The sequence below is a fragment of the Myotis lucifugus genome, unplaced genomic scaffold, assembly GCF_000147115.1.
Source record: "Myotis lucifugus unplaced genomic scaffold, Myoluc2.0 scaffold_244, whole genome shotgun sequence".
Taxonomy (NCBI): Eukaryota; Metazoa; Chordata; class Mammalia; order Chiroptera; family Vespertilionidae; genus Myotis; species Myotis lucifugus.
The window spans coordinates 1,774,003-1,797,281 of NW_005871292.1; the positions used below are offsets into that span (position 1 = coordinate 1,774,003).

General features: G+C 44.8%; 1 protein-coding gene across 1 annotated transcript; it reads left to right on the forward strand.

Moving 5' to 3' along the window:
• The first annotated feature begins 7,173 nt into the window (after window positions 1-7,173).
• On the forward strand, window positions 7,174-11,544 carry FAM187B (family with sequence similarity 187 member B). Its single transcript, XM_006098697.3, has 2 exons — window positions 7,174-7,904; window positions 10,873-11,544. Exons 1-2 carry the CDS (start codon window positions 7,180-7,182, stop codon window positions 11,258-11,260), a joined length of 1,113 nt encoding a protein of 370 aa, XP_006098759.1. The 5' UTR covers window positions 7,174-7,179; the 3' UTR covers window positions 11,261-11,544.
• Window positions 11,545-23,279: the final 11,735 nt, after the last annotated feature.

Here is a 23,279-nt window from a genome sequence, read left to right on the forward strand (position 1 = left end):
GTCTGAAGCTGGCCACTGAGTGTGTTGGTTCTGGGCCTCTTGGGAGCAATTTTGGTACAGGCCAGTGTAAGACACTACCTGTGATGGGCCCTTGGCAGCCTGTTTGGAGCTACTTGCAATCTACATTTTGTGGCTGCCTCGGCTGGGCCTGGTTGTGAGGGAAGGACCAAGCTGCACAACAAGGCCAGCTTTTACTAGCACCAGGCCTGGTGACAGATCAGCAAAAGTCCCAAGGCACTCCAATGAGATCTGCCTCCAACCGCCTTTGTCTGCCTCCACCTGTCAGCTGCCTATTAGGCTCAGTCACTAAAAGAGTCTGTACACATCAGCAGGACATAGGTCCACTGGGTGGGGCAAGAGGGAGAGCAGAAGGTGGGGCAAGAGGGAGAGCAGAAGGTGGGGCTTTTGCTTTCCCCTAAGCTGATGCTTGCATGGAAGGGAGTTCCACCCAAACAAGACGGAATCTGTTGTATGGGATAATGACTCTGCACAGGGATCCTGGTGGCTTTCCCTTCAACTCCCTCCCAGAGCCACGAACCCCAGGCTCTATTCACGCAACTCTAGTCTGCTTCACCCTCCCTCTGCTGGAGTTCAGGTTGAGTGGCTGTGAACAAAATTTTGTGTGTTGGCCCTTTATGAGGGTGCCTGTGTCTTTAGCAGACCCTTTGTACTCTCTGTGTACAAAAACCTTGCTGCTTTTCACAGCCAGATGTTATGTGGTCTCCTCCCAGCTCTGGTGCTCTAGGCTTAGGAGCCTGGCTTAGGGTTTAACCCCCAAACTTCTCAGAAATTTGCAGCTGAGATATCCCTTCAAACCTCAGCTGCCACCTATAGGAATGAGGCCAGACCTTTTCACATCTCTTCCCTTCCTACCAGTCTCAATGTGGCTTCTTCTGTAAATCCTTGATTATAAGACTTCTCTTCAGTTAGTCTTCAGTTGGTTATTCAGGATGATTGTTCTATAATTTAGTTGTAATTCCAGTTTGGTCCTGGGAGGAGGTGAATGTAGCTTCCACCTACTCTGCTGCCATCTTGGATCTCTATGGGTATAATGTTTTTAACTTTCAGATTAAATTTCTTTAATAGTAAATGTAAAATCCTTCAGATACTTTTTTTGTGTGCCAATGTTGATTTATTTAATACATTTATCCATTTCATCTAAATTTTCAGAAGTTTTGCCCAAAATTTGTAATATTCTTCTAAGATCTGTAGTAATGTCTTATTTTTCATTACTGATATTCATTATGTAGGTCCTTTCTCTTTTTTCTTAATCAATCTTGCTAGGGCTTTATCAATATCATTCACCTTTTTAAAGAATTGACTTTTTAATTTTTTTATTGTACTTTTTTTGTTTTTTATCTAATTGATTTCTGATATTTGAGATTGGTTAGATCTCTAGTTTTATTTTTTTCCCTCCAAAATATGAAATCAGACCATAAATTTTCCCCTAAGCACAACTTACTTGCATCTCACAAGTTTTGATAAGTTATATTTTTATCTCCAGTCAATTAAAAATAGTTTTTATTTTCAATTATGATTTCACTTTTGACTCATTGGTTATTTAGACATTTCATTATATAATTTTCAAATATATGGTAATGTTCTTATCTTTTTGTCTTATGTGCCCAGATTAATTCCAAATGTTAAAAATGCATTTCAATTCCTTTAACAATAATGACCTAAAATATAGTCAGTTCTGACAAATATTTCATGTGAATATGAAAAGAACATATGTTCTAAATTTGAGTGCACTGTTCCATGTACAGAGTGGGGGAAAAACAGTTTTATAGTTGTTCATATGGAAAATAATACAATAATTTATCAATAATAATATAAGAATAAACTCTGTGTTTCATGTACTCACAACTGTAAACATACTTTGCCCCATCCTGTATATGAATTAGGTCAAGTCTATATCGTATGGTCCAAATCTTCTATTTCTCTACTAAATTTTTGTTTCCATGTTCCACTGTGGATTTGTCTATTTCAACATTTAGTACTTTCAGGTGTTGCTTTATACTTTTTTAGGTTTGTGTAAACTTAGGATCATTATATCTTCCTATTGGATTGAAGACAGAGAAGACATGAGAAGTCATGGGCATATAAGAGAGTCTTTATTGTAGCCCAAGTAGCCATTGCTACTAAGGAGCTATTAGACAAAGTAGTCTAGTAAAGTAGTCCTTGCTAATACAGTAGCAAATACTGGAGCCATCCTAGTGAAAATAGCCAGCACCAGCTGGTCAGTAATACATCTTTCCCACAACATAGCCACCAACATAGGAGCTATATAAACACAGTAGCCCGACTAAGCAGCCTCACATAACATTAGCCTCTCACTGGCTGGTCAGTGGCAACTTATATACAAGCTCAAAAAAGCCCAAACAAGAGAGGCTTTATGCCAAATAGTGACCTCAGTATTTGGGCAACAGAAAGGCATGCCTGCACAGTATATAGCTTACTGCGTCCTTGCTTTTGCACCTGCGTATAGTAACATCCTGATTAGGATTCCCACACTCAGAATGTCTTTGAACACTCTAGACAGGGCCCCCCCACAAGAGGCAGTACTTCCTAACACATTCTATGAAGCCAATATAACCCTGATACCAAAACTTGGCAAAGATAACACAAAAAAATAAAACTACAGACCACTATCTCTAATTAATACAGGTGCAAAAATCCTAAACAAAATACTAGCAAATCAAATACAACAGTACATCAAAAAATAATACATCACGATCAAGTGGGGTTCATTCCAGGGGCACAAGGATGGTTCAACATATGCAAATCAATATGCAAAGTGTCCCTGTGGGAGTTCGACCAGGAGACTGGGAGTTCTATCACTCTCTATGACCACCAAGGGGCGGCGCGGAAAGAAGGAAGGCCCCAGCCAGCAGCCATGAGGCCCCAATCAGCCCTGATTGCCAGCCAGGCCTAGAGACCCTACCTGTGCATGAATTTTGTACACCAGACCTCTAGTCTATTATAAACCTTCAGCTAATATCATACTCAGTGGTGGAAAACTGAAAGCTTTCCGTCTAAAATCAGGAACAGGACAAGGATATTCACTCTCACCACTCTATTCAACATAGCACTGGAAGTCCTAGCCAGAGCAATAAGGCAAGAGGAAGAAATAAAAGGCATCCAAATAGGGAAGGAAGAAGTCAAACTGTCACTTTTTGTGTATGACATGATTCTGTATATAGAAAACCCTAAAGACCCCACCAAAACACTATTAGAAACAATTAACAAACACAGTAAAGTTGCAGGATACAAAATCAATGTGCAAAAATCCATTGCCTTCCTGTATACTAATAACAAAACTTCAGGGGAAATAAAGAAAAAAATAATTCCTTTTGCAATTGCAACCAAAAGAATAAAATACCTAGGAATAAACTTAACAAAGAACATGAAAGACCTATATACCGAAAATCACAAAGCACTGAAAGAGATTCAATCACAAAGAGATTGAAAAAGACACACAAAAAATGGAAAAATATCCTGTGTTCATGGATTGGAAGAATCAACATAGTTAAAATGGCCATATTACCCAAAGCAATATACAGATTTAATACAATCCCCATCAAAATCCCAATGTCATTTTTTAAAGAAATCATCAGATTTGTATGGAACCACAGAAGACCCCAAGTAGCCAAAACAATCCTGAGGAAAAGAACGAAGCTGGAGGTATCATGCTACCTGCCTTCAAATTATACTGCAGAGCTACGATAATCAAAACAGCATGGTATTGGCAGAGAACCAGACACACAGATCAATGAAATAGAATAGAGTCCAGCTATAAAACCATATGTATATGGACAGGTAATTTTCAACAAAGGAGCCAGAAACACACAATGAAGTAAAGATAGTCTCTTCAATAAATGGTGCTGAGGCCCTAGATCAGGGGTCCTCATACTTTTTAAACAGGGGGCCAGTTCATTGTCCCTCAGACCGTTGGAGGGCCAGACTATAGTTTAAAAAAAAACTATGAACAAATTCCTATGCACACTGCACATCTTATTTTGAAGTAAAAAAAACAAAACGGGAACAAATACAATATTTGTATTTGCATGTGGCCTGCGGGCCGTAGTTTGAGGACCCCTGCCCTAGATGTTTTGGCTCAGTGGATAGAGCGTCAGCCTGCAGACTGAAGGGTCCCAGGTTCAATTCTGGTCAAGGGCACATGCCAATTGGTGGTTCTCTCTCATCATTGATGTTTCTGTCTCTCTCTCTCCCTCTCCCTTCCTCAATAACAATATTTTTAAAAGTAAAAATAAATGGTGCTGGGAAAACTGGAAAGCTACATGCAAATGAGTGAAACTGGATTACAATTTGTCCCGTGTTCCAAAACTAATTCAAAATGGATCAAAGACCTAAATATAAGACCCAAAACAATAAGTTACATAGAAGAAAATATAGGTACCAAACTATGGACTTTGGTCATAGAGAACATTTTATGAACTTGTCTCATCAGTCTCTTACACTTTTTTCTGTATTTTTTCTACCTTTGCATGCTGCAGTATAGATATTTTTCTGTGGACCCTCTTTCATTTTCTTTCTTTTTTTTAAATTTAAATTCTTTATTGTTTAAAGTCATTTTCTTAATTATCTCTTCTGTTGTATCTAATATATTGTTACCCTTTCTAGTGAATTCTTAATTTTTTAATTCTAGTATTTTCTTTTGATTCTCTTATGTAGATTCAAAATCATCATTTTGTCATCTCTTAGACATATTAATCATGTTATCTTAAAGTCTACACTTGTTATCAAGAGGGTTATTATGACATAAGCTACTCAATTATAGCAGTAAGCAGAAATATCACCTACTTATTTAAAGAATAGCAGGGAATGCCCTAACCGGTTTGGCTTAGTGGATAGAGCATCAGCCTGCGGACTGAGGGGTCCCGGGTTCAATTCTGGGCAAGGGCATGTACCTTGGTTGCGGGCACATCCCCAGTGAGGGGTGTGCAGGAGGCAGCTGATCAATGTTTCTTTCTCGTCAATGTTTCTAACTCTATCCCTCTCCCTTCCTCTGTAAAAAAAAAAAAAAAATAAAAATAAAAATAAAAAAAAAGTCAATAAAATATATTTTGGGGGGAAAAAAAGAAGAATAGCAGGGAATCTGGATTCTTATATGATAGCTCTTGAATTTTACATGTTGGTCATTGATTTAAATATTCTAAAAACACCTTATGAGGCCAATTAAAACATTTTTTTTCAGCCAGTTTGTGACATCTCACCTAGTTAAAATGAAAACTAGAAGTGGGCTTTCTCACAGTCTCCCGATACCCCTGCTTACCTGTTTAGAAAAGATTCCCTGGGCTGAGGAGAAAGCCAAAAAGAGAGGGAGGGAGGCAGAGGGGAAGCAATAGTATAGATGTTAATGTGGCTTAGATAGAGGGACTTTATACAGTCCTGGGAAGAGGACAGAAAAAATCCAGATAGTTTTGTATACTAGTAGGTCTGAGAGCAGAGGAGATGTGCGAACAGAGAGGATATCACTCCTGAGGTGGTGTTGGCAGCATTATGCCATAAAAGCAACAGTTTCAGAGCGTAAGCATAAAGCTTATGCCAAATACAACCTGTAGAGGTCCCCACATGGGGCAGGGGCATTAACTAAGAAGCCAGGTAAAGAGGAAGGCAGGATGTCTTAGCAAAGACTCAATGAACTCTGACCTTACCCACACACCACTCGCCCTTTATCTAATCCTCCAGTTACTCTGGCCTCCACCTTTTAACCAGACAGCCATGTCAGGGTCTAGCCCTCTCCTAGGAATAGTCTTTCTTCAAATGTCCACATGGCTCTTTATCTCAATTTATTCAGGTGTTTATGAAACTTAACCTTCTCAGAGAGTGCTCCCAGAAAGCTCACACCCACACGCCAGCATCGTTTACTAATCAGTGGTTCTCAACCTTGGCTGCACATTAGAATCACCTGGGAATCTTTGAGGTGATTCTAATGAGGCCCAGAAATCAGGATTTTAAAAAGATTCCCAGGTGATTCTAATGTGCAGCCAAGGTTGAAAACCACTGGTTTACTTTCTATCACAATTTCCCTGCTCAGTTTTTCCTTTAGCTATTAATATAGTCAGTTTGCATTAGTTGATGATTCCATACTTGTGAATTCACCTACTTGCTAAAATTTATTTGTAACCCCCAAATCAATACCCACAGTTTTCACAGTCATTTACAGACATGCACAGAGTGGTAAAAAACATTGAGTCACCTAACAATACACATTCCCAGCTGAGGCTGAGTAAGTTGACACTCTGCCTTCTTGTTTTAGCTCTCATACTATTAATAAGTATTCTTTTCACAGTCTATTTGGTGCCACTTTTTTTTGCATTTTTGTGCTTTGTGTGTGTGTGGGGGGGGGACCCCACTGGTGCACGAATTTGTGCACCGGGCCTCTAGCTCACACTCACGTTCTTGTCTTCCTGTCTGGAGCCCCTGGGAAATCTCTCCATTTTCCTTCTCTACCCCAACCTGCCTGCCCCTACCCCAGTAATAACTATGTATGGTGCCAGAAGATACAAGATTTATTGGGATGATCACTTGGTAAGTTATATAATTTCAAATCACTGGGGTATACACCTGAAACAAATATAATATTGTATGTCAACTGACACTGAAAAATAAAAAATAATTAAGTGGCAAGAAATAAGAGCTAAAATGAATTGAGTGATGCAGATATCTGTGGGAAGAGCCAGAGACTAGCATATGCAAAGGTCCTGAGCCAGGAGCCCTATGCTTTGTGTTCAGGGGACAGCAGGGAGGCCAACATGGCTGGAGGGCTGGAGAGGTAGGAGGTCAGAATGGTAACCAGAGGATTTATTCATCTCTCCATCATCAGTACTAAGAAGTATGCCCAGAACATAGTAGGTGTTCAGGGAAAACGTGTTGAGTGTTTACATGTGACACTTTAATGCCAAAGCACGGGGTGGTAGTGAAAATCCTGAATAGACAAATTAAGCTTCCTCCTACCCAAGCAAAGTGGAGGGCTTGGGAGAGAAATTAAATAGGGTTGTTCATTTGTCACAAAACAAATAGGGATTGTGACCTTACACACCCATGGGGTGTACTCCAGTTCATTCTGCTGCCCAGGGTTGAAGCCTGAGCTTCATGAGTGACCTCACAATGTCCAGGGTGGTGCCCGGCCCACTGCCACAGCCCCAGTCCACCATGATGACCACCCCGTGGCTGCTGCTCAGCTTTGCTGTCCCACTGCTGGGTTTCTATGTTCCCATCAGCTGTCCCCATAGCAAGCGATGCCAACGAGCCCTGCTTTCCAACAATGATGTCTCTCTGTACTGCAACGCCTCTGGGGCACAGTGGTACTACTACTTCCTACAAGATGGGACCAACTGGTCCATCCACCCCCTCAGTGTTTCAAACATAGAAGCAATGTCTGAAGGCAGCATTCTCATTAGAAGTCCATTGCCATCCCAGTCGGGTTTATACAGCTGTCGGGACCAGAAAGACATCCAAGTGGTGCAGTATGAGATTGACTTCCAGGACATCAGCACCCTGCACATTACACACAGAGACCTGGGCCAGAAGCCTCTGCAGAATGAGACCCTGAGTCTGGGCAGCAAGGAGATCATCTTCACCCGCTGGGAGCCCTGGCAGGACTGCAACCGCTGTGGCGAGCCCGGGGAGCACAAACGCCTGGGCTATTGCTACATCCAGGAGCCTCTGGGGAACTCCGTCCCCTGCTTGCTCTACCTGGGAAATGCTAGGCTGTGGTCCAGCCGCATGCGACCTGAGATGCAGATAGAAGCCTGCCATGTCCAGTGTGAAACATCAAATACGAAGAACATTACTTTTGACATTGCTTTTGACAACTTCGAGCTCAGTGAGGAGTCAGGATCTGCATGGCTCACCTGCTTCTTAGGATCCATCTATAGGTAATGGAAGTGCACACCAGCCCTGCCCTTGGCCCCTAGCCAGGCTCTCTCAGTCTGGGAACCTTCATGGTTAATCCATGCAGAGAAGGGGGGGTGGGGGGGAGGGGGCGGGTTCCCTACATGGGTCAGCCCCACAGTCTCTGCACTGGCTTCTTCAGATGTTCCTTTGGTAAGAACCCCCTGGTGCCCATACACTATTGCTTCACACAGCCGGAAGAGCATCTAACACTCAGGGAGGGCTTGGCTGACTGTGCCTGGCCCTGTGCTGGACAGTGCTGTGGACATGGTCGTCTTCAGAGTTCCTGCCCTCAGGAAGCCACCGGCCCAGCAGCAACGCAGCCCAGAGTGGTCAGGGTGGGGATGGGAGAAGCCCAGGCCAGTGGAGGGGCTGTACTGGGGGAAGCCTGGGAAGCTGTGGGGCTCTGAGGCCTCTGACTCATCTGGGAGGGTCAGCAGGCTCCAGAGGACAGGACAGTGCCCTAGGCATGCCCTTCAGGGGCTGCCTCCTGCAGCTCACACTCATGTTCTTGTCTTCCTGCCTGGAGCCCCTGGGAAATCTCTCCATTTTCCTTCTCTACCCCAACCTGCCTGCCCCTACCCCAGTAATAAGAACTACAACCACTCCTGGTTTCACTGGGGATGGGCCTTGGGCAAACTCTTTCACAAACCACACCCTCTCCCATCCCTCCACTCTGGCCCCAGGAGCTGTGGACTCCAAGGAAGTCCATTGATAGGTGGGGAATTGCAGCTGGAAGGGATGCAGTCCTTGCTCAAGGAGATTTGTGGTGGGAAGTGGCAGTGCAGACCCTTAATCTCACACACACCGGGAGGTCCCCTTGCCCTCCTCCCCACTCACCCCAGTGGCAGCCCCTCTCTTGCAAGGGGAGAGCCATCTCTTGGGGCCTCTGCAGCTATGGGCTCTGTGGAATCTGGCCTCACCACCTCCATCTGGTTTTCTCTTTCTTGTTTATTCCATTGTGACTTCTATTTCTCTCTTTTTTCTCCTGCTCCTGTCATTTTGTCTCCCTTCCTCCTTCCTCCCCCTTTAAGTATAAAAGCAATACCTACTCCCTAAAAAATACCACAGTTCATAAGTGCAGGAAAGTGCACTATGAATCCCTCCTCCCATCTAGCCTGGGACACCCACTCCAGGTCCTTTGCCAGACAAGGATTTCCCAGTGCCAGTCATTGGGAACTTGAGGGAAGAGGCAAGAGAGGCTTCAAGAATTGCCCGTGTTTTTAGGGAGCCAAGTGGAGTGGCACTTTGTGTGAGGTTTTTATCTCAAGCTCTGGGCTCAGCTAGGCCTGGGTTCTGGTCCCAGCTCTGCCATTTTCCAGCCACGTGACTCTGGCCTCTGGTGTCTCTTTAGACCTCAGTTTCCCTGTTTGTAGAATAGGGGTTGTGTTAGTTTGCTAGGTCTGCCATTACAAAGCATCACAAACTGGGTGGCTTAAACCAACAGCAATTTAATCTCTCACAATTCTGAAGGCTAGACGTCCAGAATCAAGGGGTCAGCAGAGCCTTGTGCTCTCTGAGACGCTGGTAGAATCCTTGCTTCTTCCTGTCTCCTGGTGGTGGCTGGCATCCTGGGCCTTCCCTGGTTTATAGCTGCATCACTTCAATCTCTGCCTCTGTCATCACTTGGTGTTAGTCCCGTGTGCCTGTGTCTCTGTGGCTCTTCTCCTTTTCTTTCTTTCTTTTTCTTTTTTCTTTTTTTTTAGAAAAAGGCTGGAGGGTGCCCACAGGTCTCAAACCACCCTCACTAGCAAGAGTGGTTGGCAAAGGCTTGACTAGAAGGAACCGCTGAGCTAAGGCCAGCCCACTTCTTTTCTTTTAAGGGCACGAGTCATATTGGATTTAGGATTTAGGACCCACTGTACTGCAGTCTGACCTCGTCTTAACTAATTACATCTGCAATGACCCTATTTCCAAATAAGGTCACATTCTGAGGTCTGATTAAAACCTCACTATCCAACTCAGTACAGAGGTCTTGCTGGCCCTGGCCTCATGGGTTCATTGTAATGTCTAAGGGGACAGATGACTGGGAAGACACAACAGTGTCTGACAAACCGCTCCACACTGATAGATGTTACTGCTTGTATGATTGTTGGCCCTGCCAATGTTGTCTTCTAAGTGTCCCCTCTGTTCCTCACACAATGGGTGCGTTTTATGCCTGATCGCTTATTTGCTTTCCAAATTATTCACTTACAATGCTATTCAGTTACCACTGAGTGTGTTTATAAACCAAGCACTGTTCTAGGTACCTGGGATGCAGTGCAAAACAAAACTGAAAAAGATTCCTGCCCTCACGGAGCGATAATCGATCACATGAATAAAATATTCAGTATTTAAGGTGGTGATAAGGGCAGTGAGGGGGGAATGGGAGTGAGTGAGGTGAAAATTTCAAATAAGGAGGTTAGGGAAGGCGTCTCTGAGAAGGTACGTGTCTCTGAGAAGGTATGTGAGGGAGCCAAGAGCGCTGAGGGAGCGTTCCAGGCAGAGGGAGCACTGAGGGCAAAGGCCCGAGGCAGGACCCTGTCCAGCATGTCAGAGAAACATCAAGGAGGCCAGTGTGGCTGGGGCAGAGGAGAGGGGAGAGTGGAGGAGACAAAGCCAAGCAGGTACAGGGGCCACAAATCCCTTAGACCAGCAAGCACTCTCGCTAATACCTCTGAATAAACTCTGAGGTGGGTACAATTACTACCCCCAGGGTCAGATTGGGGAAATGTAAGCTCAGGCAGCTGGAGCCTTTGGCCAAGTGCTTCCCTCCCTCCCACTCAGTAAGGGGTAGGGCTCCAAAAACTCTCAGCCGTCCTGCCCCCACCCTCCCCTTGCTCCCTGCTCAATAGCGCTCCTCAGAGGGGGTGCTGTCTGCTGTTCCCCGGGGAGGTGCTGCTGTCTCCACCTCCCTCGGACATTTGTCCTTTCCTCCCTGGGGGCTGCCGCTGACCTTGTCCTCTTCTGCAGGCCCATCATCTGGGAAGCCAACAGCAAGTCCCTGACCTGGCAGGGCCAGCTCTCCGGCCAGGACCTGAGCACCGTCCTGGACCCCGCCACTGGGGGCAGGCGGCTGCAGGTCTTCCGGCCAGCCATTTACAAGTGCTTCGTGCACCAGGAGCTCGTGGCTCGATTCAACCCCAGGCCCCATGTGGATACGGTGGAGGTTCTGCAGAGAGAGAAAGCTAGACAACAGCGAGAGACAGGAGAGGCCTGGAAGGGGAAGACCAGCTATTCCCTCCTCAAGGGCCTGAAGCTGCTGCTGGTGGGCACCATGCTGAGCCTGCTCGGGATGCTGCTCAAGCTCTTCTGCCCTTCACGGAGTAAAAGAAGAAAACAGGTGCTTCTGGTGAAATAAAGTGAGCCTGCAGTGCTCAGGAGACCTGGCCTCCTGTGCCTTCGTCACCTCAACTGCCCTTTCCCCAGCCTCTGCCCTGTGCCTGCCCCACACCACACTCCGAAGGCATAAGGGCCAAATACCCGTGGCCACAGCAGAGTGACTGCACTCTTCCCTGCTCCAGGTTCTGCTGTTAACTCATTAGCAATCCCCATTCCACAGATGAGAAACTGAGACAAGAAGGCTACCTGGCTAGTCATTGGCAGAGGGGGGCAGGGGCTCCAGTTCAAACCCAGGTTTCCTGGCTCAAGCCCTATATTCCTCACAAGGGAAAAAGGAGGGATGGAATGAGGCCATTGAGGGAGGAATGCCTGGGGTTGGTAAACTGTAACCGCCTCACTCACTGCACTCTCCTAAGGACAAGGACTAAGACAGGGAGGGGAGTGGTAACCTCAGTCCCCCCAGACCTGCACTGTCCGCTTCCTTTCCTTGCCTGTCCTTGCCCCACCCTGCCCCCACTGTGCCTATGGCCTTTCGGCTTCCCTATATCTCTCCAAGTCAGAAGGTGCTGCCACAGGGGTGGCCTGGGACAGTGGGACACACACCACCTTTCCTGTCTTGCAGTGGAGAGAGCCCCTTCAGACCCCAAATAGAGACAGGTCCCTCCACCAGGACAAGGAACCAGGCCCGGTCCAGGCAGCCCACAGAAATCACTGGGACTATTCCAGAAATTATATACACTGTTTGGCAGAGTGAAAGAGTGAGCAATAAAATATTAATGCCTGTGAAATTCATTGCCCTGATAGTTCATTGTGAAGCAACTACAGAACAGATCTGAAGCTTCCAGCGCAGGATTTCTGTCACTGAGGAGAGGGCAGAGCTCACCCCTCACATACCAGGCACTTTTGCCAAAACACGTAAGGTTTCACGTGGTGCCCAGAGACCAAGGGGTCTTGTAGAATGGAGGATGTCCATGGAGACTTAAAGGGGGTCCAGTGGGAACCAGAGGCAGAGAACAACAATGATAATAATAGTAAATATTTGTGGACTTCCTGGTGTGGTCAAAACTCAAACCCTTCAGAAACATTATGTCCTCACAGCCACCCATGAGGCTGCGGTTGGGAAGGGGCCAGTGATGGGAGTGAAAGACAACATCTGAGCTCCCTCCCCTACTGGCTCCCAGCAGCCCCTAGTATTTAGTGGCTAGAAGTGAAGCAGCCAGAGCCAAGCCTGGTCTGATGCCCAGGCCTATGACTGAAGGTCACATAATCCACACCCAAAGCTGCTGGTGCCCACTGTGGCACACGAACCTTAAGGTGGCACTAATGGTTTCCATCTCCCAGAGTCCCCACCTTAGCGTGATTCCCTCCCCTTCAGTATGGACATCTGTGACACTTCTAACCTATAGGACAGGGGTGGGGAACCTTTTTTCTGCTGAGGGCCATTTGGATATTTATAACACCACTAGAGGCCTGGTGCATGGATTCGTGCACCAGTAGGGTCCCTCAGCCTGTCCTGCGCCCTCTCACAACCCGGGACCCCTTGGGGAATGTCAGACTGCTAGTTTCAGCCCAATCCCCACCAGTCCGACATCCCCGGAGGGATGTAGTAGTGCATGAAGCAGTAGGTGATGCGGAAGAGCCCATGCCACTCCACTCATCCCAGCCCCACTGCCCCTGCTGCTACCGCTCGGTAAGCTCGCTAAGTGGCGCTCCTGCTGTGGGAGTGCACTGACCACCAGGGGGCAGCTCCTGCAATGAGTGTCTGCCCCCTGGTGGTCAGTGCGCATCATAGCGACTTGTCAACCGGTCGTTCGGTTGTTGGGTTGTTCAGTCGCTTAGGCTTTTATATATAGAGATTCTCAGGCTGTACAAAATTACCAACTTAAAAATTAGCCTGCTATATTTGATCAAACATTTAGTTAACTCACCCCTAATGCCTTGGCAGGGCCAGACCAAATTATTTCATGGGCCTTATATGGGGCCGGACATTCCCCACCCCTGTTATAGAATATGGTGAAGGTATTGGGATGTCACTCTCTTGATTGGGTTATACCACATAAGCTTTTGTTTTAGCCAACTGGAGCTAGACAGGCTGGCTAGCCTGATGGCGTCAGCAGCATGCTAAGGAAGCCCACATGGCAGGGAGCTAAGGGCAGCCTCTACAGCAGTGGTTCTCAACCTTCTGGCCCTTTAAATACAGTTCCTCATGCTGTGACCCAACCATAAAATTATTTTCGTTGCTACTTCATAACTGTAATGTTGCTACTGTTATGAATCATAATGTAAATATCTGATATGCAGGATGGTCTTAGGCGACCCCTGTGAAAGGGTCGTTCGACTGCCAAAGGGGTCGCAACCCACAGGTTGAGAACCGCTGCTCTAGGGGCTGCAAGTGGCCTCTAGAACCTGAGGGTGACAGTCAGCAAAAAGCCAGGTCCCAGTCACAGAGCTACAAAGAAATAAACTCTGTACCCCACCTGAATGAGATCAGAGGCAGGTTGTTTTCCAGTCAGTCTCCAAATGAGAGTATAGCCTGACCAACACCTTGACTGCAGCCTTGGGAGCTCCTTGGGAGCAGAGGATTCCTGACACACAGAAACTGAGGAATCATGAATATGTATTGCTTTAAGCTCCCAAATGTGTAGCAATTTGTTATGCAGCAATAGGCAACTAATACACCCACTCATACACCTCAGCCTACCCTGAAGGCTCTTGCAGCTTCAGCAGTTACATGGATGGTTCCTGTAGGTACCAGTGGCTTCTAATCTCCCCTCAGGAGCTTGCTGGGCCAGGCATTGGGGTGTGGCACTAGCAACCAGGCAGTTGGTGCCCCCAGAAGCAATCCTTGCCACAAGGAATGGGAGTGAAGTATAGATATCCAGCTTCCCCAGCCCTGGATGTTCAACACTTCCCACATTCTCTCAGAGGATCCCTAGCAACACTGAGCTTCAGGTGGGTACTGTGGCAACCAGCTCATTAAAGCACCATTATCAGCTCACCTTCCCCCCTGCCTTTCTGCTTCCCCAAATTATATTTTTTGAGCCCCACATTCCCTTTCTATCTCCTGGGACTCTGAGGACATACATTTTGGGCCTGCTATTGTCTCATGGGTTCCTAATCCTTTGTTCATTTTCCTCCAATCTTCTCTGTTGTTCTGGAATGTTTACTGATCTGTCTTCAAGTTCACTGACTCCTTTCTCTGTCCTCTCCATTCTGCTATTCAGTCCATTCAGTGAACCTTTAACTTTGGTTATTGTGTTTAGTTCTAAAGTTTCCATCTGGTTGTTCTTTATACCTTCTACCTCCTTGTTGACACTTTTTTAAATTAATATTTGCTTTCAGGGGAACTCTGAGACACCAGGGTTGCTAATTCAATGGCCTCCATGAGCCAAATAGAAAACAAAAAATAAGGGGAAAGGCCTTGGGGAGCTGTTGCAATGTAGGAGTAATTATACTAGGTTGAGGGGAGGGACAATGGAACTAGTCCATCGTTCTTGCTGATTAGTGCCATGCACAAATGCAGGTCTGGTTCCTCAGAAAGTCTCAAAAAATTCTGGAAATTCAGATGTTTGAGTGAAACTGTCCAATTTATGCATGTTGGCTCAAAAGAGTTTTCAAACACAAATCCAGCCAAATAAAACATTATCTGCAGGCTGAATTCAGCCCACAGGCATTTGTGAGCTCTTTGCTTCAACCTTTATGGGGTCAAGTGCACATTTCCATTTCAATTATTCAGTCAACAAATATTTATTGAGCTGCAGTAGCTAGGGACAGACAACTTATCTGAAGAGATGACATTTCAGATGAGCCCAAATAACAAGAAAGAGGTGGACAAGTAGGATTATGGAGGAAGAATGTATTTGTTTTCTGTGGCTATTTTAACAAATTACCACAAATTTAATGGCTTAAAACAATGCAAATTTATAATCTTACCATTCTGGAGATTAGAAGTCCAAAATAAATCTCATGTGGGTCTTAAATGGGTTTAAAATCAAGGTATTGGCAGGGCTGGATTCCTCTGGGGGCTCAAGGAAGAGAATCCACCTGCTTGTTTTCTCCAGCTCTTCCTTCTCTTCAAAGTGAGCAGCAGAGCATTTTCACACCTGTCTCTCTGACTCTCTAACCTGTGCTTCCAGGGTCACATCTTCTCTGACTCTGACTTTCCTGCTTCCCTCTTATAAAAACCCAAGTGATTACATTGGGCTCACCCAGTAATCCAAGATAATCTCCCCATCTCAAGATCCTTACCTTAATCACACTGCCAGAGATTAGGAACAGAGCTGGGGGGAGGGGGGTAATTATTCCACAAGCCGTCCAGGAAGAGGCAACATTTGCAAGGGCTCTGGGTGGGTGTCTGCTGAACCAGAGTTTGTTGGATAGAGCCTACTGGGGCAGGGAGGACATCAAGGAGGCAGCCAGGGGCCAGAACATGTAAGGTCCTAGGTGAGGGCTTTGTACTTTATTTGTAGTGAGATGGGAACCATGGGAAGGCTTCTGAGTAGCGGAGGGATGTGATCTGATGTCCATTTAAACAGGTGATTCTGACAAGGCAGAGTTCCTTACAGGTAAGAATGGGGAAGCCCTCAGGTTGGAGCAGGGAGTGGCAGCCACTCTCCATGAGGCTGGTTGGACAATGAGAAGCTCTCCTCATCTAGCAGAAATGGAAAGGCAAGCCCACCGAGTGCAGTGTAACACTGCATACCCCATATTTCATTTTTAACCACCCTAGTCTGCCCTTTCCCTTCCTATATTGTGATTTTTGAAGGCTTTTTTTTTTTTAGAACAGCTTTAGGTTCACAGCAAAACTGAGAGAAGGTACAGAGATTTCCCATATACCCTTGCCACACACATGCATAGCCTTCCCCCATATCAACATCCCCACCAGGTATATTTGTTATAATTGACGAACCTCCATTGGCACATCATTATCACCCAAAGCCCATAGTTTACATTAGGATTCACTCCTGGTGGTGTAGCAGCAGTGCCCTAAAAATCCTCTGTGCTCTGCCAGTCATCTTTCTCTCCAACTAACCCCTAACAACCCCGGATCTTTTTACTGTCTCTATAGTTGCCTTTTTCAGAATGTCATCTACAGTCACGATCAGATTAACAACAGGAATACGTTCTGAGCTATATGGCGTTAGGTGATTTTGTCATTGTGTGAACATCATGGTGTACTCACACAAACCTGGATGGTACAGCCTACTATATACATACCTAGGCTATTGATATAGCCTATTACTCCTAAGCTACAAGCCTGCACAGCATGTCACTGTACAAAACAACATGAGATTAAATCAAGCACTAGAGAAAATGATGTAATTGAGATGCTATAAACGAGATGCATGAGGATGCTGCTGACATAACATACTATTTCACAGCCATTTTTTAAAATCCTCACCAGAGGATATGTTTAGAGAAACGAGAGAGAGAGAGAGAGAGAGAGAGAGAGAGAGAGAGAGAGAGAGAGATCAATGTGAGAGAGAAACATCAATGGGTTGCTTCCCCTATGCACCCAGGCTGGAGATCAAGCCCGCAACCTAGGTACATGCCCTGACCAAGAATTAAACCTGCAACCTTTTGGTGTACAGGACGATGCTTCAAACAACTGAGCAACCCAGTCAGGGCTTACAGCAATTTTTTTATAAGTATAAAGAGTACACTCTAAAATAATGATTAGCAGTATAGTAAGTACATAAAGCAGTAGCATAGTCGTTTAATGTCACTATGAAGTATTAGGTACTATATGTAACTGTAGTATGTGCTATACTTTTATATGACTGGCAGTGCAGTAGGTTTGTTTACACCAACATCATCACAAAAACATTAGTAATGCGTGTACTACCACATTAAGACAGCTACAATGTCACTAGGTGACGGGAATTTTTCAGCTCCATTATAATCTTATGGGACCACCATCGCATATGCAGTCTGTTGTTGACTAAACATTATACACTGCATGATGTAGCTGAAATCACACAGTATGTCACCTTTCAGACTTAGCCATGTGCATTTAAGTCCTTTCACGTAGCCATGCGCATTTAAGTTTCCTCCAAGTCATTTCATGGCTTGCTAGCTCTTTTTTTTTTTTTTTTTTTTTTTTTTTTTTGTAGCACAGAATAATATTCTACTGTCTGGATGTACCACAGTTTATTTATCCTTTCACCTCCTGAAGGACATCTTGGTTGCTTCCAAGTTTTGGCACTTATGAATGAAGCTGCTATAAACATCAGTGTGCAGGTTTTTGTGTAGACATATGTTTTCAACTTCTTGGATACCAAGGGGTGTGATTGTTGGATTGTACAATAGGAGAATGTTTAGTTTTGAAAGAAATTGGCAAACTATCTTCCAAAATGGCTGTGCCATTCTGCATTCCCACTAGCAGTGAATGGGGGTTCCTGTGGCTCCACATCCTTGTCTGCATTTGGTTTTGTTAGTGTTCCAGATTTTGGACATTCTGATTAGAGTGTAATGGTATCTCATTATCATTTTAATTTGCATTTCCCTGATAACATGTGATATGGAGCATCTTTTCACATGCTTATTTGCAATCTATATATCTTCTTTGGTGAGGTGTCTCATAATTTTTAAATTTTTTAATAACTGTAATCGCTAATAATGCCATTTTAGCACTGGGCCTTGCTACAGCCCCTTCCATCTGCTAAAGAGGCAATATGAACCCTCCTTATTTTTCTGATGCTGCAGAAATTCAGACACGGCTGCCACTAGCCTATATGTCTCAGTGCAAATTTTAAAAAGGCTTCCCTCATATGGCATAGCCCCATACCGGGTACAACTTGGTGACTATGGCAGGGAGATCTCTACTAGCCCCTTGCATGGTGCTTAACCTGCCCAACTCCACATGTTAACCCTGAATATAGACTTTCTGCTTCATGAAATTGTCCTTGCAGATGTTACTTCTACTGGAGGAGTCCTGAAAGTCACTCTGTATTAGTCAGGATGGATACACTCTGCTGCAGTAACAAACCACAGAATGAACACAAAGGTTTATGTCCTTCTCACGCCATAATCAGATGCAGCTCAGGGCTTTCTTCCAAAGGGGGACTCAGAGGTATAGACTTCCATCTGAAGTATAGTTTCCGAGGTCATCATAGAACAGACAGAGAGAACATGGAACCAGGTTTGTGGATGAGGGTCAAGCTTAGAAATGTCATTCATTTTGTCCACATCTCATTGGCCAGAACTCAGTTATAGAGTCCCCACTTATCTGCAAAAGAAGTTTGGAAACGTGGCCTTCTATGTGCCTAGGAAGAGGAGATAAACTGTTGGACACCTGGCCAATTGCTGCCACACCCAGGCTCCAGGGATTGTGGCCATGTCCTCTGATGTAATTTTAAGCCTTATAAAAATCTGTAATTCCGATGCCTTATACTAATTTTTTGGCCCCAGAGTAACATTTAAATGGACACCTCTGAATTCTTAAAACTTATATATACTCACCATTTTTGTTGTTGTTGTCGTTGTTTAGACAGAAGAGGATCATGGGCATCTATCTCTTTTCCCACGTTTAGATTAAAAATAGTTTTATATTGGCCAGTCTTATTAGACAAAAAGTTTCAGAGGGTCCACATCCTTCAACAACAAACAGCTTGGCACACACCCTGTTGGCTTTTGTGTGGGTTCCTGGCCTTGCACTCCCCGAATTCTCAAGCAAATCCAAGATCCGATATCTGCCTAAAACTGTATCAGTGTTCTTTTGGGACCCTCCCTCTTAGTTGATTCTTCACATCATTCAGGCTTCTGCTCAAGCATCACCGCTTCATGGAAACTTTCTCACAACATATACATTTTTAGAATGGCCATTAGTGCTGCTCACCAAATCTCCCTGGGTCTCCATCTTCCAGGCACTTCCAGGCACAGGGTAGGGTAGTGCTTCTGTGTCTCCTTATGGTTGTGGGGGAGGGGCGGGGGGGACATGCAAGTGATTCTGGCCAATGAGATATGAGCAGAAGTAATCCAAGTTACTTCCAGGTTAGAGCATTTAATTGCAAGATACTCTCGAGTCCTCTTTCTTCTGTGCAGAACTCACAATATGTGAGATGGAGGCTGTTCGGCCAGCCTGGGTCAAAGAGTGAGCAGAGCTCCAACTGACCCACAACTGACATGGCAGATAAGTGAGAAATAAACTTATGTCATTATAAGTCATAGATTTGGGGGATTTTTGTAACCACAGCATAACACAGCCCATGTTGACTAACACACTCCTTCAAAAACACTTGTCACTTTTGCATTTTTTGACGTGTTTCTGTTACTATTGGACTAATTTTTTTAACCTACTGAGCTGAAAGCTCCATGAGGTTAGGGATATTTTTGTTGCTGTCCCCCAGCTATATCCTCAGCTCCTGGAAGTGCTCCATAAATGTATGCCAACTGGTTAAATGAAGAAATGAATGAACAACAATCTTTGCAGGTAGGTACAATTATCTCTATTTTACAGGGATTAAATGGAACTCAGAATGGTTGCATTCATTGCTCAATGTCACATGGCAAGAAAGTGGCAGAGATTGGATCAGTACCTAGATCCAACTGAGTCCAGAATTTGTTATAACTAGTGTTATAACCTTCCCTAAACAGGAAGTACTTGGGGTACACCTCTTTCTGAGGATCTTTGCCTCTCCCACCAAAGAATGTCTCTCTTTTGAGAAGAGTAGGCTATGTGGAGGCAGTGTACTCCTGGTTTAGAACCCCAGCTCTAGAGACTCTAAAAGGCTTGGGAATCCATTGGACCTCTGTTCTGGAATGAATGGTCTGTGGCTGGCCAGACAAAGCAAGGAGATTCAGAGTGGGAAGGGTGCTTATCAATAGCTCTTTGTCCTTCATTTAACCTCTTTATATTGATTTTATTTTATATTTTAAAATATGTTTTTATTGATTTTTAGAAAGAGAAAGGGAGAGGGATAGAGAGATAGAAACATTGATTAGAGAGAAGCATTATCAATTGGCTGCCTCCTGCATACCCCCTACTGGGATCGAGCCTGAAACCCAGGCATGTGCCCTGACTGGAATAGAACTGGTGAGCTCTTGCTTCATGGGTTGATGCTCAACCACTGAACCACACTAGCTGGGCTTTTTACCTCTTTTTAAAACAACTTTCATTAATTGAGTGCTCATTCACTGCCAGGCACTATGCCAAGAGTTTTAGGATCATGAACCCACAGCATCTTCATGACTATCCCAAATGATTTCTGAGGGCTAGAGAGGTGAATTCACTTGCCCATGGATAAAAATTAGTGGATCAGTTATGGCTATGAAACAAAACACACCCCAAATCAGAGATTTAAAATAGTAAGCATTTATGGTACAGCCATTATATGGCATTTCCTCAAAAAATTAAAAGTGGAGCCCTAGTCGGCTCTCTCTCATCATTGATGTTTCTACATCCCTCTCCCTTCCTGTCTGAAATCAATAAAAATATATTTTAAAAAATTAAAAGTGGAACTCCCATTTGACCCAGTAATCCCACTTCTAGGACTATTGGTATATCCCAAAAAAATTAGAAACACCAATCACAAAAAAATATATGTACCCAATGTTCATAGCAGCACAATTTATAATAGCTAAGACTTGGAAACAGCCTAAGTGCCATCAGCTGATGAGTGGATTAAAAAACTGTGGTGCATCTACACAATAGAATGTTATGCTGCTGTAAAAAAGAAAGAGCTCTTACCATTTGCCAAAACATGGATGGACCTGGAGAGCATTATGTTAAGCAAAATAAGCCAGTCGAGAAAGATAAATATCACATGATCTCACTCATTTGTGGAATATAATGAACAACATAAACTGATGAACAAAAATAGATCCAGAGACATAGAAGCATCAAACAGACCATCAAACCTCAGAGGGAATGCAGGGGAGGGCGGGAGAGATTGGTAAGAGATCAACCAAAGGACTTGTACCAGTACGCATGCATATAAGCAGAACCAATGGACACAGACAATAGGGGGGTGAGGGCCTGTGCTGGGGGGCGGGAGCAGGCTGGGAGAGGTCAATGGGGGAAAAAGGAGACTTATATTACACTTTCAACAATAAAGGATTTTAAAATAAATAAATAAAAATAAAATAGTAAGCATTTATTGCTTATAAGTTTATAAAACAGCTGGGTAGTTCTGGTCTCTTCTGGAATCATTCATGGTTCTCTGATCAGCACTGGGTTGGGGTTGGATCTGCTGATCTTGGCTGAGCTCTGTCACAGGTTCAAGAATTGTCCGTCTGTAGGCTAGACCTGGTGTCATCAGCTGGGGAAACTGGGCTCTCTTCCACGTGGTCTCTCATTCTCCAGCAGATCAACACAGGCTTATCTGAAAGGTGGTAGTGTTACCAGGAAACCCCTGGTTGGGCTCAGGCTGCCTGTCGCTGTGTTCAATAACGAAGGGAGGGTTGAATCATAATAGGTGTTTATTGAGAAGGCTAGCCAACCAAGAATACAGGGCACTTACAAGCATCAAATCTTGCCTTCCAGCAAAGTATAGGGGACAGGATTATAAAGGGGAAGAGGCTAGGATGCTACGTGCAGCCCCGGGGGTCTGCAGACATCAGCTATTGTAGTCAGCAGGCAATGAGATGATGTTGAGATGATGTTGATGAGATGATGTATTGAGTCCTGGTGGGTTGGCCTGGTCATGTTTATCGGTTCTGCTTGCCGGATTCACAGCTGATTCACCTCCCCAATCGCTTCGCACAGGCCTTGAAAAGGAAACTTTAAGAAAAATTTAACTCCCTCTTCATACATAAGAAACTTAACCCCCTATTCACATAAATATATGTGTTCTAAGATTTAAAATAATATGATTACTTTTCAGATTAATGCAGGTGCTCTATCTTTTAGATTATAAGTCCCCCCTATCAGTAGCAGGGGTCCAAGAAAGTGACTAGGATTCCTGAGGCCCAGGCTTGGAACTAGCACAAGACTAGAGACAGGGACGGGGCAGGGAGGCCTTGGCTTGCTATATGTGACCTGACGGTCAGGTTTGGGACGGCCTGTAGGGAAGTCGACCTTCCCAGATGTGTCAGTTATCTGCTGCTCCGTAAGAAACCACCCCAAACTCAGTGGCTTAATGCAACAATTATTCATTTTTCTCCCCATTCTGTAGGTTGGCAATATAGGCTGGGCTCAGGTGAGTAGTTCCTTAAGTTTTGACTGGGCTCATTCATGAATCTCTGGTCAGCTCTGGGTGGCTAGATAGCTCTGCTTCAGGGGGCTGGGCAGTTGGCTGGGAAGCCTCTAGTCTTGTATCCTCCAGCAAACTAGCCCAGACATGGCCACAAGGTCATGGCAAGGGTCCAAAAGAGCAAGCAGAAGTTGCAAGGCTTCTTGAAGTGTAAGCTTGAAACTAGCACAGCATCCCTTTCACCATGTTCTATTGGCCAAGCCAAGTTATAAGGTCAGCACAGACTCAAGGGGCGGGGAAACAGACTCCATCTCTTGATGGAAACAGTGGCAAAGTCACACTGCAAGCATTTACACAGGGAGGAGTCAAAGGTCCCATCCATTCCGTAATCACTTTACCAAAAGCAATAAGTAACAGAGCTGGAATTCTAACCCAGGAGGCACACAGCCTACTTTTCTCAAGCTTTCTCTCCTTTGTTCCTTCCCTTGGCTTTCTCACCTCGCATATCTTCCCTGTTATTTGAACCCCCCACTAGCCTTCTGCATTAGTCAGAACACATTTGGCTGCAAGTAACAGACATCCAAGCAGGGTGGTTTAACCTAAGAAGGAATTTATTAGCTCCTGGAATTGAGAAGTCCAACAGTAGATTCTGCTTCAGGCACAGTTAAATCCAGGTACTTATAGGATATCCTCTGAGTTGTCTTTCTTCATCTTTCTACTTTTAATTTTTTTTGTGTTGTCGTAATCCCCAACAGATGCTTCCCAAGAGGAGATGAGAGCAGCCCAAGGATTATATCACAGCAGCTTAGCAACCTCAATGGAAAAAGAGCAACAATCGCAATAACAGATTGCTCACTGTGTTCCAAGCACTTAGCAGGTATTAACTTACTCAGTTCTCAAATACCC

Coding starts and splice junctions, on each gene's coding strand:
- FAM187B (XM_006098697.3), top strand. CDS start 7,180: ATGATGACCACCCCGTGGCTGCTGCTCAGCTTTGCTGTCCCACTGCTG. Junction 7,905..10,872: donor TTCTTAGGATCCATCTATAG/GTAATGGAAGTG, acceptor CCTCTTCTGCAG/GCCCATCATCTGGGAAGCCA.